This window comes from Grammomys surdaster, unplaced genomic scaffold (assembly GCF_004785775.1).
Source record: "Grammomys surdaster isolate TR1022 unplaced genomic scaffold, NIH_TR_1.0 169, whole genome shotgun sequence".
In the NCBI taxonomy this organism is placed as follows: Eukaryota; Metazoa; Chordata; class Mammalia; order Rodentia; family Muridae; genus Grammomys; species Grammomys surdaster.
The window spans coordinates 8,658,051-8,672,204 of NW_021604617.1; the positions used below are offsets into that span (position 1 = coordinate 8,658,051).

Here is a 14,154-nt window from a genome sequence, read left to right on the forward strand (position 1 = left end):
CACACAATTGTTTTTGCTTTTTTTTTTTTTTTCCGTTTTGAGGCAGGGCCTTGAACTGCAGTCCTGGCTGGCCTGGAACCCTCTGGCATTCTGCCGGAAGGACATGCATGCACCCTAAGCTTGGTTCCAACAGAAAGCAGAATTCAGACGCCATGAACTCTCTAGACATGGGGGCACTGCGCATTCTAGGTTTGAAATTCATTTACTGGTCCCTAAAAACAAAACAAAACAAAAACAAACAAACAAACAAAAGGGCTGCGAGAGATGTCTCATTGGTTGAGAACACTGGCTGCTCTTCCAGAGGACTGTGGTTCGATTCCCGCCCACATGGCAGCTCACAACTATCTGTAAGTCCACTTCCAGGGAATGTGACACCCTTACACAGACATACATGCAGGCAAAACACCAATGCCCATAATAAACAAACAAACACCCAACAACAAAAGACCACAGGCTTGAAAAAGTCAGCAGCCATGCAAGCGTGCTGGACAACAGAGAAGAATTCAAGGCTGGCCTGGGCTGCATGAGAGCCTTTGAAAGTAAGTAAATAAACAAGGCCTTATTCTCCGTGTTACCACCCATTAGGGAATTGCAGCAAAACTATAATGTGATAGCCCTCACATCCACCCACTTAGAATTGCTATCTTGAGTAGGAATCAGCTCGTATTGGTGGCAGAGGCCTGTAACCGAAGCACTTGGGGGATTTAGAGCAAGAAGATGAAGAGTTGGGTCTATCCTGGGCAATGTCATGAGATCCTGCTCAGAAAGAAAGAAAGAAAGAAAGAAAGGAAGAAAGAAAGAAAGAAAGAAAGAAAGAAAGAAAGAAAGAAAAGAAGGAAGGAAGGAAGAAAAAGAAAGAGAAAGAGAGGAAGGAAGGAAAGAAAGAGAGAGAGAGAGAAAGAAAGAAAGAAAGAGAAAAAAGAAAAAGGAAAGAAGAAGAAAAAGAAAGAAAAAGAAGGAAGGAAGGGCTGGAGAGATGGCTCAGCTGTTATTAAGAGTATTTTTTACTCTTCTGGAGCACTTGAAGTTGGTTTTTGTTTGTTTTTTTGTTTGTTTTGTTTTTTGTTTTTTTGTTTTTCAGACAGGGTCTTGTCTAGTCCAGGCTGGTCTGAAATTCTCTTTGTAGTTGAGAATGGCCTTGAATTTCTGACACTTTTTTTGTTTTTCGAGACAGGGTTTCTCTGTGTAGCCCTGGCTGTCCTGGAACTCACTCTGTAGACCAGGCTGGCCTACGAACACAGAAATCTGCCTGCCTCTGCCTCCCAAGTGCTGGGATTAAAGGCGTGTGCCACCATTGCCTGGCTGAATTTCTGACACTTTTGCCTTGACCTCAGTGCTGTGACTGCAAACATACTTCTCACCTGGTTTATGCATGTTCCGGATGGAACCCAGGGCTTCAGGAATGGCAGGGAAGCATGTTATGGGCCGCCTGCTCAGCTCTTTTGAGGCTATTGGGGGAAGAGGGGTGCAACACAGTGGGTCCTCATGTTAAAAAATAAGTACAGCCAGGCATGGAGGGGCACACTTTTAATCCCAGCACTTGCCAAGCAGAGGCAGGTGCATCCTTGGTTTGAGACAAGCCTGGGGTACTATATAGTGAGCCAGCCGGGGCTACCCAGGAAAACGCTGTCTCAAAACCAAATCAGTTCAATACTGCCCTCAACCTTGGCCAGTGAAATTTCTTCTGCAAGGAGGAGCAGCTAATGCAGTCTCAGAACTGGCCTGAATGAGAAGACTGAGCAACAATTGCATGCTTAGCTCCAACTAAGGTGTCTGTATCAGCCCACACACCGCCCGAGGCCCACAGAACATCGTGGAAGCAGGGCTGGAAAGAACATGGGAGCCAACGGATGGGGGAGGCAAGCTGTGAAAATGCTGGCTGCCGCCCTCATGAGCAGACTGCAGCTGTGGCTGCCTGCACAGGATTCTGACAAGACTAGCCAACATTCCAGCAAGCGCTGCTAACTGGACTCACTGGGTTATTAAAAAAAAAAAGAAAAAGAGAGAGACCTCATAAAGGTTGTAGAAAGACAGCTGCGGGATGTGGGGGTAGGGGGGTGGGGGAGGAGAAGTGCGAGTAGATACATGTATGAAATTGCCAAAGAATAAATAAATTAATTACATAAAGAAAAAAACCAACACTTGGGAGGTGGGGGCAGAAGGACCAAGGTCAGCGTTGGCTACAGAGCAAACTCAAGGCCAGCTGCACTGCATGAGACTGTGTCTCCAAAGAACCAAGGTAGGGCCTGGAGGGATGGCTCAGCAGTTAGCAACACATATTCTTCTCACCCAGGACCTGAGTTTGGTACCAAGTACCTATGTCAGGTGGCTCACAAGCCTCTGTAACTCCATCTCCAGGGGTTCAATGCCTTAGACACACACACACACACACACACACACACACACACACACGTACTTAAGAACAATTGTGTGTGTGTTGAGTCAGGGTCTCTCTATGTAGCCCCCGACCATCCTGGAACTCACTTTGTACTTGAACTCACAGAGAACTATCTGTCTCTGTCTCCTAAACGCTGGGATTAAAGGTGTGTGCCACCATGCCGGGCAATGATAAAAATCTTTTGAGACAGGGTTTCTCTGTGTAGCCCTGGCTGTCCTGGAACTCACTCTGTAGACCAGGCTGGCCTCGAACTCAGAAATCTGCCTGCCTCTGCCTCCCAAGTGCTGGGATTAAAGGCGTGCACCACCACCGCCCGGTGATAAAAATTCTAAAAGCAAAAATAAATAAACCAATGAGCCAATCAATTTAATTAATTAAATTAAAAATGAAAAGAGGCTTTGGTGTGGGGACATAGATCAATGGCAGGGCGCTTTCTTAGCCTTCAGGACACCCTAGGGATTCACCCCCGCCCCCAACATAACAATTAAGGTAATAGTAAGAACAGAGGTGGTTGTAACCATACGGCAAGAGGTTTTCTGAGCATCTTTTAAATGATAGGACAGCAGCAGAGGCTCCATGGTTAAGAGCGCTGGCTGCTCTTTCAGAAGACCTGGGTTCAATTCCCAGTCCCACATAAGGCTCACAGCCATTGGTAACTGTAGTCCCATGGGATCCAATGTTGTCTTCTAGCTTCCTTGGGTACCAGACACATACATGCTACATATATATATACATACACATATATACATATACATATACATATAAGCATATATATAGGCAAAACACCCATACCTGTGAAGGAAGAAGAGGAGGAGAAGAAGGAGGAGGAGGAGGAAGAGGAGGAAGAAGAGGAAGAGGAGGAAAGGGAGAAGGAGAAGGGGAAGCTGTTCAACCTTGGCCCTGCCAGCCTCGGCCTTGGGCAGGTCACTCAGTCTGTCTGAGCCTCGGTTGCTCATCTGTGAATTGAAGTAGCTGGAGGGTGACGTAAAGAGCCGCATGTGGAGTCCCCCTGGGCTCTCTGTCCAGTGGATGGCAACTGCTCTCCAGTTGAGCCAGGGACTAGGCTTGGAAATGGCCTTGAGAATCTGGGGCTGGAGGCGCACACCTTTAATCCCAGCCAGTACTCTGGAAGCAGAGGCAGGTGGATATCTGTGATTTGGAGGCTAACCTGGTTTACACAGTGAGTTCCATGCAAGCCAGGGCCACACAGTGAAGACCTTGTCTCAAAGAGAAGAGCCTCTGAGGACTTCGAAGTGTTCTTCAGACAGGAAGGAGGATATGAGAGGGTGGGCACCTAGCTCCTGGGATAGGAGCGGGACACCTGGGTTCCCTGACGCCCCTCCTCCCCAGAAAGAACTAGGGGGTAGGGCCAAGCAGCTGAGGTACAGATGGGCCTGTGGCCTGGGAAGCAGTCTAGGGTAGCCTCCTCCCCTAGCCCACACCTCAGAGCTGCAGCTGGGCCTGTGGCCTGGGAGTCAGACTAGAGGAGCCTCCTCCCCAGCAGGTAGCTCACAGCTGCAACTGGGTCATGCCTTCTCACAAGTGGGCCATGGCGAAGACATGGCTGCTGCTTCTCCTGGGCCTCAGGAGTCAGGCTCTACCTGCAGGTAAGTCCCTCTTGCTTTCCCTCCTTGGCTGTCACTGAGCCCATCCCCTGGTACCAGCTGAGCCTCTACAGCGATGCATGAAATCCACGGTCCTCTGGTTCTGACGTCTCATGTCCTTCTCCAGATGGGGGGTCAGTAGGATCTGCTGTTCGTCTTTGTATGTGTGTGTGTGTGAGACAGGGTTTCTCTGTATAGCCCAGGCTGTCCTGGAATTCACTCTGTAGACCAGAACCTCAGAACTCAGAATCCACCTCCCTCTGCCTCCCAAGTGCTGGGATTAAAGGCGTGCGCCACCACAACCTGGCCCCTGCTGTCCGTCTTGGAAACATAGAGATGGAAAGGCATCCTCTGGCTGGTGATGTAGGCCTGTAGCCCCAGCTCCTCAGGAGGCTAAGATAGGAGAGGACAAAGTTGAAGGCCAGTCTGGGCAACTTAATGAGGGTTTGTCTCAAAAGAAAATGTGAAAAGGGGACAGGGGGTAGAGCCCAGTGGTAGAGCACTTGCTTTGCTAACCTGCATGAAGTTTAGGCTCAACCCCAGAACTGACTCATAAAGGGAAAAAGAGCAAGTTGGAGGGAACCCGCAGAAGTTGGAGGTTCAGGGAGCCAGGCCTGTACTGTGGACTATAGGTGATGCACTATGGGAAACACTGGGAGGTCCTGGACTGTCCTGTTGGCCCTCAGAGGATCAGCTTCCAACAGGACCGGAGTGTCTCAAGTTCTCTTCCAACTTAGGGAAGGTGGCGAGACGGCAGTGGCTTGGCAAGGCTTTTGCTCTAGTTAGCCAAGGAGCAAGCCAAGGATTCCAGACCACCTGAAGCATGGGCATGTACGGTGGGAGTCTTGGACTTTTGAGTCAGGGGTCTACTTGATCTAGGCTCACCCCAAGTGTGTCATGGAGATTTCCTTTACCAGGAGATGGCTCAGGAGGAGGCCTGTGTAGTGAGAGTTCTGGTTTATTTAAAAACCCAGTAATGTTATATGAATATGTTTCTGTTTTAATCCCAGGTATGGGATGTGGGGCTGCTTCAGTTTGTCCACAGCTGATAACTATTTCAGTCTGTGTAGAGGGATGGGGAGGCATGATTGTTGCCAATTGCAGATCTTTAATTCTGGGAACTTGCAGAGGCATAAATAGGAGAGTCCCTAGCCTGGGGTGACTGCAACAATGAAGATTGGGCTTGCCCAAAGGAATTCATCCACCCTAGTCAGCAGGAAGTACCCTATAGAGGACATGCCCCCATCCCACTCTAACCTCTCCATTCTACCCAGTGTTGGGGATTGGAAGGGAGGTAGAGGCCAACTGGCCTGGGCTTTGGAACAGAAGTGCTTGGGGTGTGGAAAAACAATTTGGGAGTCGCTTCAGGAGGCTGAGGTCCCTGGGTCTCACTCCCAGCCTTCTCTAGTCCCTTTGTTTGCAAGGCCTTGGTAATATTAACACAAATAGTATTTCCAAAGCTTGGACTGGAGAGATGGCTCAGTGGTTAAGAGTACTGACTGCTCTTCCAGAGGTCCTGAGTTCAATTCCCAGCAATCGCATGGTGGCTCACAACCATCTGTAATGGGGTCTGAGGCCCTCTTCTGGGACACAGGTGCACATGCAGACTGAGCACTCAAATACATAAAATAAATCTTTAAAAAAAAGTATTTCCAAAGATTACTTACCAAAGCACTACATTACGTATGTATACTCTTCACAGGAGAGCTGGGCCAACCTCAGCTCTGTCTGAGGTCTACCGTGTCATATGGCAAAATTTTGGACATGCTTCATGGCAAAGCCTCTCTGGCAACCTGGGCCATTTCTTTATCCTGGCCACATAAGAGTTCATACTGTCTATTTCCAGTTGTTGATATTGGAGATTTTACTCACATTAAGGAAGCACAGATCTGACTCCACAGGTTGTACTATGATCTCCACAGGCACATGCGCCACCGGCCCCCTGTCTCCTCTCTCTTATGCACAAAAAGTAAATTTTGTTGTTGTTGTTTTTAAGACAGAGTTTCTCTGTATAATCCTGTCTGTCCTGGAACTCACTCTGTAGATCAGGCTAGCCTCGAACTCAGAGATCTGCCTGCCTCTGCCTCCTTAATTTTGGGATTAAAGGCATGTGCAATATAGCCCAACATACAAAGTAAATGCTTTTGTTTTTAAAATATTATAAGAATGTAATTTTTTTTTTAAAAAAAGAAAAGCCAGGTGGTGGTGGCACACGCCTTTAATCCCAGCACTTGGGAGGCAGAGGCAGGTGGATTTCTGAGTTCGAGGCCCTACAGAGTGAGTTCCAGGACAGCCAGGGCTACACAGAGAAACTCTGTCTCGAAAAAACCAAAAACAAAAAAAAGAATGTAATTTAATGGTGGTGGCACACGCCTTTAATCCCAGCACTTGGGAGGCAGAGGCCATCTCTCCAGTCCAGTACATTTTTTTTAAGAGGCGGAAAAAGTAGCTAGAGAGATGGCTTAGTGGTTAAGAACACTGGCTGTTCTTACAGAGGACATGAGTTTCATTCCCAGCACCTACATGGTGGCTCACAACCACCTGTGACTTCAGTCCCAGGGGATATGATGCCCCTTGTAGCATGTGCGAGCATTGCTTGCATGTGGCGCATGGACAGACTTGCTGTGAAAACATTCATACATGTAAAATAAAGTAAAATCTAAAAAAAATAAAATAAATAAAAAATAGAGTAAAACTCCATGCTGAGGAGCAGGGCCACAGCTCTGTTGGGAGAGGTTAATCCCCAGCACTTGGCATGCTGTGTGCTAAGTCTACTCTTTGGGGTGTGTGCCTTCCTGTAATCCCAGCACTCTGGAGGTAGAGGCAGGAGGATCCAGAATTCAAAGTGGTCCTTGACTGCGTGAGGAGTTTGAGGTCAGCCTGGGATTCATTGTAAGACGTCTCAAAAGCAAACCAAAATGAAGCAGAAAAAAAAAATCAGATTTGAATGTAGGAAAAGGTTAACCGTTTGTTTTTTGTTTTGGTTTTGGTTTTTCGAGACAGGGTTTCTCTGTGTAGCCCTGGCTGTCCTGGAACTCACTCTGTAGATCAGGCTGGCCTCGAACTCAGAAATCCGCCAGTCTCTGCCTCCCAAGTGCTGGGATTAAAGGCGTGCGCCACCACCGCCCGGCTTAACCATTTGTTAAGTTATATGATTGCTAGCTCACTCCTATATGGCGATATTCTGTCTTGTCATCTCACCCTGGTGCTAGGGACCAAACCCAGGGCTTCGTGTAGTAAAGAGACTCCTTCATCCGAGTTTCATCGCTTCCTCCTGTCATCTACATTAATTCTCATATTTCATGTGTGTGCATGGGCGGGTGCGTGAGTCTGGCAGTCATAGGACAACTTCCAGGAGTCAGGTTTTTGTCTTCTACCAGGAAGAGGCTCCCAGGTTTGAACTCAGATTTGGAAACGAGCCCTTCCTCAGCAAGCCATCTTGTCAGCTCCTATTTTAAACAGCTCAGCTGAGTGTGCCTCATGCCGTACAACTCACCCGTCCGGCTTCAGCCCCTCACGGTCTGGGATTATAGACGTGGATAGCCACACAAGGCTTGGGTATTTTTTTTTCCCAAGAAGGGATGTTCCAGGTATATTTGAAGCCTCCTCTGCTCTCACCCCAGGTCCTCCTCCTCTCTTCCCCACCCCACCCCACCCCCAGAGGTACCAGCTTTCCTCAGGCAGCACAACATGGTTTATAAAGCTAATGCCTTTCCCACAGGTCAAAGCTCCTCGAAGGCCCAGGCAATGTCAGTCTCAATTTTATAGACCCAGCAGCTGGCAGAGGAAGGAGTCACTGGGTTGTGGTGTGGCACAGCTTTCGTCCTAGCACTTGGGAGGCACAGGCAGGGTCCCAGAGAGAAACCCTGTCTCAAAACGGGTGAGGATGGGGCACAGGAAGGATAGATGAATAGAGGGCAGGAAGAACAGCAGGATGGAGGATGGATGAATTGTAAGAGAAAGGTGGACATAGCTCAGTGAGTCAGAACTCTGGCTGCACAACCATGAGGACCTGAGTTCAAATCCTCAGCACCCATGTGAAAAACTGTGCATCGCTCTAAGTGTGCTTGTAAACACAGCACTGGGCAGAGCCGAGACAGGAGGATCACACTGGGGTCTTCCTGGATACAGACCTAGCTCCAGGTGCAGTGAGAGACCCTGTCCTAAGGGAGCAAAGGGACAGATGATGGAACGGGTCAGTTAATATCCTCCACCAGTCTCCATGCACAAACAGGCAGTCCGTTCATATCCACACACCTGTACATATCCAAACACACATACCACAGATGCAACACACACACACACACACACACACACACACACACAGGAAGTAGAAACTTATGGGTTCTAGGAAAAGTCAGTTGTATTGGATGGTGTTCTGCTGAAGCCAGCACATGAAAGGACACATGATGAAGGATTCTTCGCTAACACACACATGTGTTGGTCCGCCTTACGCTGCATAGCTGAGCTCCATTTGTTGCTTTTTTTTTTTTTCTGCTTCCTTGGACTCATGCTGACTGGCAGAGTGATGTCAGCTGAGACAGACACACGTGCTGAGGCAAGACATATGCTGACGCAAGACCTGTGGTGTCTGGTGGGATAGAAATAGAACTCAACGGACAGTGACGAAGGCTGAGCTTGGTTTGCTGGTACAGCTAGCTGTGCAACGCTTGTGGGCCTCGCATCTTCACTGACCTTCGCTTCCCTGAAAGAGGCACAGCAGACTTCTCCTGGCATCCCTGCTGGTCCCTGCTGCTGATTAGTGCTGAGCCAAGCCTGAGACCAGGCTGTCTCTGCCAGGTTGTGCTACCAATACTGCTAATCCAACACTATTGAACTGAACTCCTGGTGTATCCGTGAAATGTTTTCGACTGGATCGAGCTGCTCCTGCTGACCTGTTAACTGAACTGCTGATTTCCTAATAACATAGACAGGGGTTGCTCCAAAGAACCATTTCTAAATAGGTCCACTTCCCCCGTATCCTTTCTTACCCACTCCCCCTGGTGGGTGGTGGGCTACAAGGGAGTTTAAAGTGTTGAAGAGCCATCATTAAAAATAAGGTTTGAGGGCTGGAGAGACGGCTCAGTGGTTAAGAGCACTGACTGCTCTGCCAGAGGTCCTGAGTTCAATTCCCAGCAACCATGTGGTGGCTCACAACCATCTGTAATGGGATCCGATGCACTCTTCTAGTGTGTGTCTGAAGATAGCTGCAGTGTATACTCATATAAATAAAATAATAAATAAATCTTCAAAAAAAATAAGGTTTGAAAAAATTAAAGTTACACACACTAAAAAGAAAGAGAAGAAGGAAAGGTCTCGGCTGGTGTCTGGCAACTCTGTGGTTCTTTTCTCTTCCACCCTTATCTACTCTTTTTTTCTTTTCTTTCTTTTTTTTTTATTTTTTTATTTTTTTGGTTTTTTTCGAGACAGGGTTTCTCTGTATAGCCCTGGCTGTCCTGGAACTCACTCTGTAGACCAGGCTGGCCTCGAACTCAGAAATCCGCCTGCCTCTGCCTCCCAAGTGCTGGGATAAAGGCGTGCGCCACCACTGCCCATCTTTCTCTACTCTTTCAACCCCTAACACCGCATAGAAGAGAAAAAAAGAATAGGAAGGAGGAGGTGGATGGTATTGTTAGACTTCTGATACTGCTGGTTAGCCGCACCAAGTTGGGGCAGGTTTGCCCTTCGCGAGATCAAGATATCTAATTTCTTCTTTTGCTTTCTTCTTTGTGCATGACTACTTAGTAAACCATGACCAACAGCAACCAACAACCAACCAACAAACAACAACCCCCCACCCACCCACCAACCACCCCCACACGCACCCACACCCCCACTCCCCATCCCCTACCCCATCTCTCGGAGCCCTAGCATTCATACGCCCTCTAAAAAGCCCCCAGAATTCCAAATGTCACACGATTGGAGAAACTATCTGCAGCTGGCAAAACTAAGCCCCCTGCTAGAGCACGGAGCAAAACACAGTCAGCCGCTGTGGAGAATCTGAAGCGGCCCTACATCCCCATGTCCCCACGTCCCCACGTTCCCACGTTCCCACGATGTCCCCACGTCCCCACGTCCCCACACCTGGGATTAAAACGAAAGCACATTCCTACTTCTGTTTTTAAAGAAATCAAAATTCTCACTCTTGCAGGCATCGCTGGCACCCCGTTCCCTTCTCTGGCTCCACCCATCACACTGCTGGTGGATGGAAGGCGGCAGATTCTGGTGGTTTGCCTGGTCCTCGATGCGGCACCCCCTGGCCTTGACAACCCTGTCTGGTTCTCAGCTGGCAATGGCAGTGCACTAGACGCCTTCACCTACGGGCCCTCTCCAGCACCAGACGGCACCTGGACTAGCCTGGCCCAGCTTTCCTTGCCCTCTGAAGAGCTGGAAGCCTGGGAACCCTTGGTCTGCCACACCGGGCCTGGGGCTGGGGGCCAGAACCGGAGTACACCCCCCCTCCAGCTGTCAGGTAGGGATGGAGCCTGGAGTCCTGTCCCTTTCCACACTGTGGGGCCAGGATATGTTGGGGAGGAGAGGGAGGTGCTGGGCGTGAGGGGTCACGAGCATAAGGGCAGACCCTGGCTCCTGTAGAGTGGCTTCATGATTCCTGGGCTTTGCAGCTGTGATATATGGTTCAGGCTCCCTCTTGAGCCTTTAATCCCAGCACTTGAGAAGTAGAGACAGGAGAGGAGGATCAGGAGTTCAAAGCTATCCTTGGCTGTATAGGGAGTTCAAGGCCTGCTTGGGCTGCATGAGACCCTGTCTCAAAAACCAAAGCAAAAGCAAATCTAGGCTCTGATTGTGATTGCTAAGAGATATTAGTAACTTTCAATGGGTTTTTCATAGGTGCATATATACATTTGTTTTATATATATATATATAATCTATAAACAGTTCGTATACATGTAAGCAAAGCCTGTAAGCAAACAATAATTAAAAAAATAAGCCTCCAATATTACCAACTTTACTCTGTGCCAAGCGCTGTTCTACATTTCATTTTCATTGCTTATCTAGTTAGTTAGTTACTTTCCAAGACAGGGTTTTTCACACAGTTTCTTTGTGTAGTCCTGGCTGTACCGGAACTCCCTCTGTAGATGAGGCTGGCCTCAAACTCACAGAGTTCTGCCCATTTATTTTAAGTTTTTAAAAAGGATATATTATTATTTTGAACTCTCTCCTCTCTCTCTCTCTCTCTCTCTCTCTCTCTCTCTCTTCTCTCTCTCTCCTCTCTCTCTCTCTCTCTCTCTCTCTCTCTCTCTCTCTCTCTCTCTCTCTCTGTTTGTGTGTGTGTGTATGTGTGTTTATGGTTTTTTTGAGACAGGATTTTCTGTGTAGCCCAGGCTGTCCTGGAACTCACTATGAAAACCAGCAGGCTGGCCTTGAACTCAGAGATCCTCCTTCCTGCCTCTGCCTCCTGAGTGCTGGGATTACCAGTGTGCATCATGGTGCCCTGCTCCCAGCTTTTTACTGAGGATGCGGGGGGATCCAACTCAGGAAAGCTCCTTAGCAGCTAAGACTTCTCCTCAGCCCAGCAGACCAGGCTGGCTAGCCAGTGAGCCCTGAGGGTCTGCCTGTGGGCACCTCCCCCCCCTGCTGGATGTGGGCCACCATTACTTGTTTGCTTGTTTGTTTTTTTGAGACAGTTTTTTTTTTTTCTGCATAGCCCTGGCTGTCACGTTTCTTTTTTTAAATGGGTCCTGGGGATAGAACTCAGGTCCTATGCTTGTATAGCAAGCGCTGTCATGGTTGAGCATTTGGGTCATCTCAGTAATGCCCTGCCTACAGCAGAAGCTGTGAAAGCGTAGGTTCCTTGTGGGAGGGGACTGCCATGCCTGTCAGGGCTGACTGTCAGGCAGGGCGGTGGGAATGGCTCCTTAGGACTGGCTAACAAGTGGGCACAGGGTTTCCACATATGTCCATATGCCCTGCAAGTTGACCAGGGCTAGGCATAGGTCTGGGACTGTGAGCTGTCAGTCCATTCCATAGTCCTCATTCCCTTCTTCTTCTTCTTTTTTTCTTCTTTTTTTTTCATTCCCTTCTTAACTAACAGGGGAAGCTTCCACAGACAGGACCTGCTCTCAGGAACCTCTCAGGGGTAAGTGGTCAGCGGATGAGGGAGGGATGGTGGCTGGGAACCGAAGTCTGAGTACTGGTACCCAGCAGGTGGCATTCAGCTCTAATTCAACCATGGGTCCCATGAGGTTGGGGACTGAGAAGTTTCCAGTTAAGGAACTGCTTTCCTCGGGGCTAGCCTAGGTTTCAGCCTTCCCTGGGATAAGGTTGGGAATTTGGATCCTAGCCTAATTCCTGGACCCCAGTAAGGCAGTGCCAATGAGAGCGAAAATAAGGGACCTGATGGCTCCTTAGGTAGGGGGGTGACAGGAGGTCTCAGTACGAAAGCCTATGTGTCATTTAATTACCTGAGGTGCTGAGAAGAACACTGACTAATAATCACAACGTCCATTTCTTGCCCAGAGATACTGAACTCTTTCTTCTTTGCATCAGATGCTCATTCCGGACAGCCTGCCTCCCCTGACAAATAAAATGACGGCTAAGCAGAAAGAAGGCACTAATTATTAGCAGTAGAAACTAAGGTTAGACAGACACTAGGAAGGAATCTCCTTGGAGAAGGAGGTGGAGAGAGAGAGAGAGTGGCCAACACAGAGGACAGGCCCTCCCTGTCATGGGCTCCTGGGGACTCCTAATGGCTCCTTCTTCTGCAGAGACACAGCGTCAGGTCCTGCGGTTGAGCATTCTGCGTCTGCTCCTCTTCAAACTGCTTCTGCTGGATGTATTCCTGACCTGCAGCCGCCTCTGTGTGCTGGCGGGCCAGCACCTACGGCCACCGCCCTCATGCAAGTCCCTGCCCCCCACCCACAGAATCTGGACATAGTAATGAGTCTTTGAGCTTAGATCTTACCCACTCCCCTGAGTTCAGGGTGGTGATGCCAGACACTACTGCTCCCTGGGGCAGGAAACGAAAAGCCCTGGCTGTGGGGAGGCCAGCTGCACCCGGATCTCATGATCCACCCCCCCTCAGTGTTCCTTGTTCAAACTGGGGAGGGGTTCTGTTTGTTTTTTCTGTATGTGGTCTGCCTCTTCCTGTAAATAGAGCTATCAGGGACTGGAGTCTTGCCTCCCTTCCCAGGCTGAGACTTTGGAAGGAAAAGGACTATGTCTCTCCCATCAGACAGGGCAGGAGGGTGTGCCCAGTAATTGGGCACAATACAAAAGGCTTATACAACACAAGAACATCACAAAGCTTTTCATTTGTGTGTCTGGGGGACATGGTGTGGTACCAGACATAGACATAGAAGAAGGAGCCATCTGGGTCGGCTCTCTGGAGAAAGAGTGGGAACGTGGAAATTGCAGAGTGAGTCTGGGGTCTGGGGACGGGTTGCAAGGATTCTCTCCTTCCACTACTGTCAGTCGCTGGACAAGTGTCCTTTATGTTTCCTGACCCTGGCAACCTCTGTGAGAGGGCAGAGTGGAGCCAGGGATTCAGCGGGGAGTACTCAGCTTCTAACTTGCACAGACTTGACAGAAGAGAGCAGGGCCAGGATTCCCGGGGCATCAGGATCACATCCAATACTACCAGCAGAAGTCAGTAAATTGCAAACCTATGCACTATTTATTAAGGGTCGTCATTCATTTGACAGATATTCACCCAGCATCAGCTAGGAGACAGGGTTTTACTGCTGTGAACAGACACCATGACCAAGGCAACTCTTTTTTTTTTTTTAGATTTATTTATTTTATGTATATGAGTACACTGTCTGTCGCTGTCTTCAGACACACCAGAAAAGGGCATCAGATCTCATTACAGATGGTTGTGAGCCATCATGTGGTTGCCGGGAATTGAACTCAGGATCTCTGGAAGAGCAGTCAGTGCTCTTAACCACTGAGCCATCTCTCCAGCCTGGCAACTCTGATAAAGGAAAACATTTCATTTGGGCTGGCTTACAGTTCAGAGGTTCAGTCCATCATCATTGTGGTGGGGAGCAGACAGGACGCTAGAGAGGTAGTTAAGAGTCCTACCTGAGGTACTTGAGAGTTCTACATCTGCATCCACGGGCAGCAGGAAGAGAGAGTGAGCCACTAGGTCTGGCTTGAGCTTCTAAAACCTCAGAGCCCACCCTCTAGTGATTG

At 48.9% G+C, this 14,154-nt stretch overlaps 1 protein-coding gene across 1 annotated transcript; it reads left to right on the top strand.

Moving 5' to 3' along the window:
- The first annotated feature begins 3,858 nt into the window (after positions 1-3,858).
- Ptcra (pre T cell antigen receptor alpha) lies at positions 3,859-13,001 on the top strand. The gene is made up of 4 exons (XM_028766783.1): positions 3,859-4,005; positions 10,154-10,474; positions 12,056-12,100; positions 12,729-13,001. Exons 1-4 carry the CDS (start codon positions 3,927-3,929, stop codon positions 12,896-12,898), a joined length of 615 nt encoding a protein of 204 aa, XP_028622616.1. The 5' UTR covers positions 3,859-3,926; the 3' UTR covers positions 12,899-13,001.
- Positions 13,002-14,154: the final 1,153 nt, after the last annotated feature.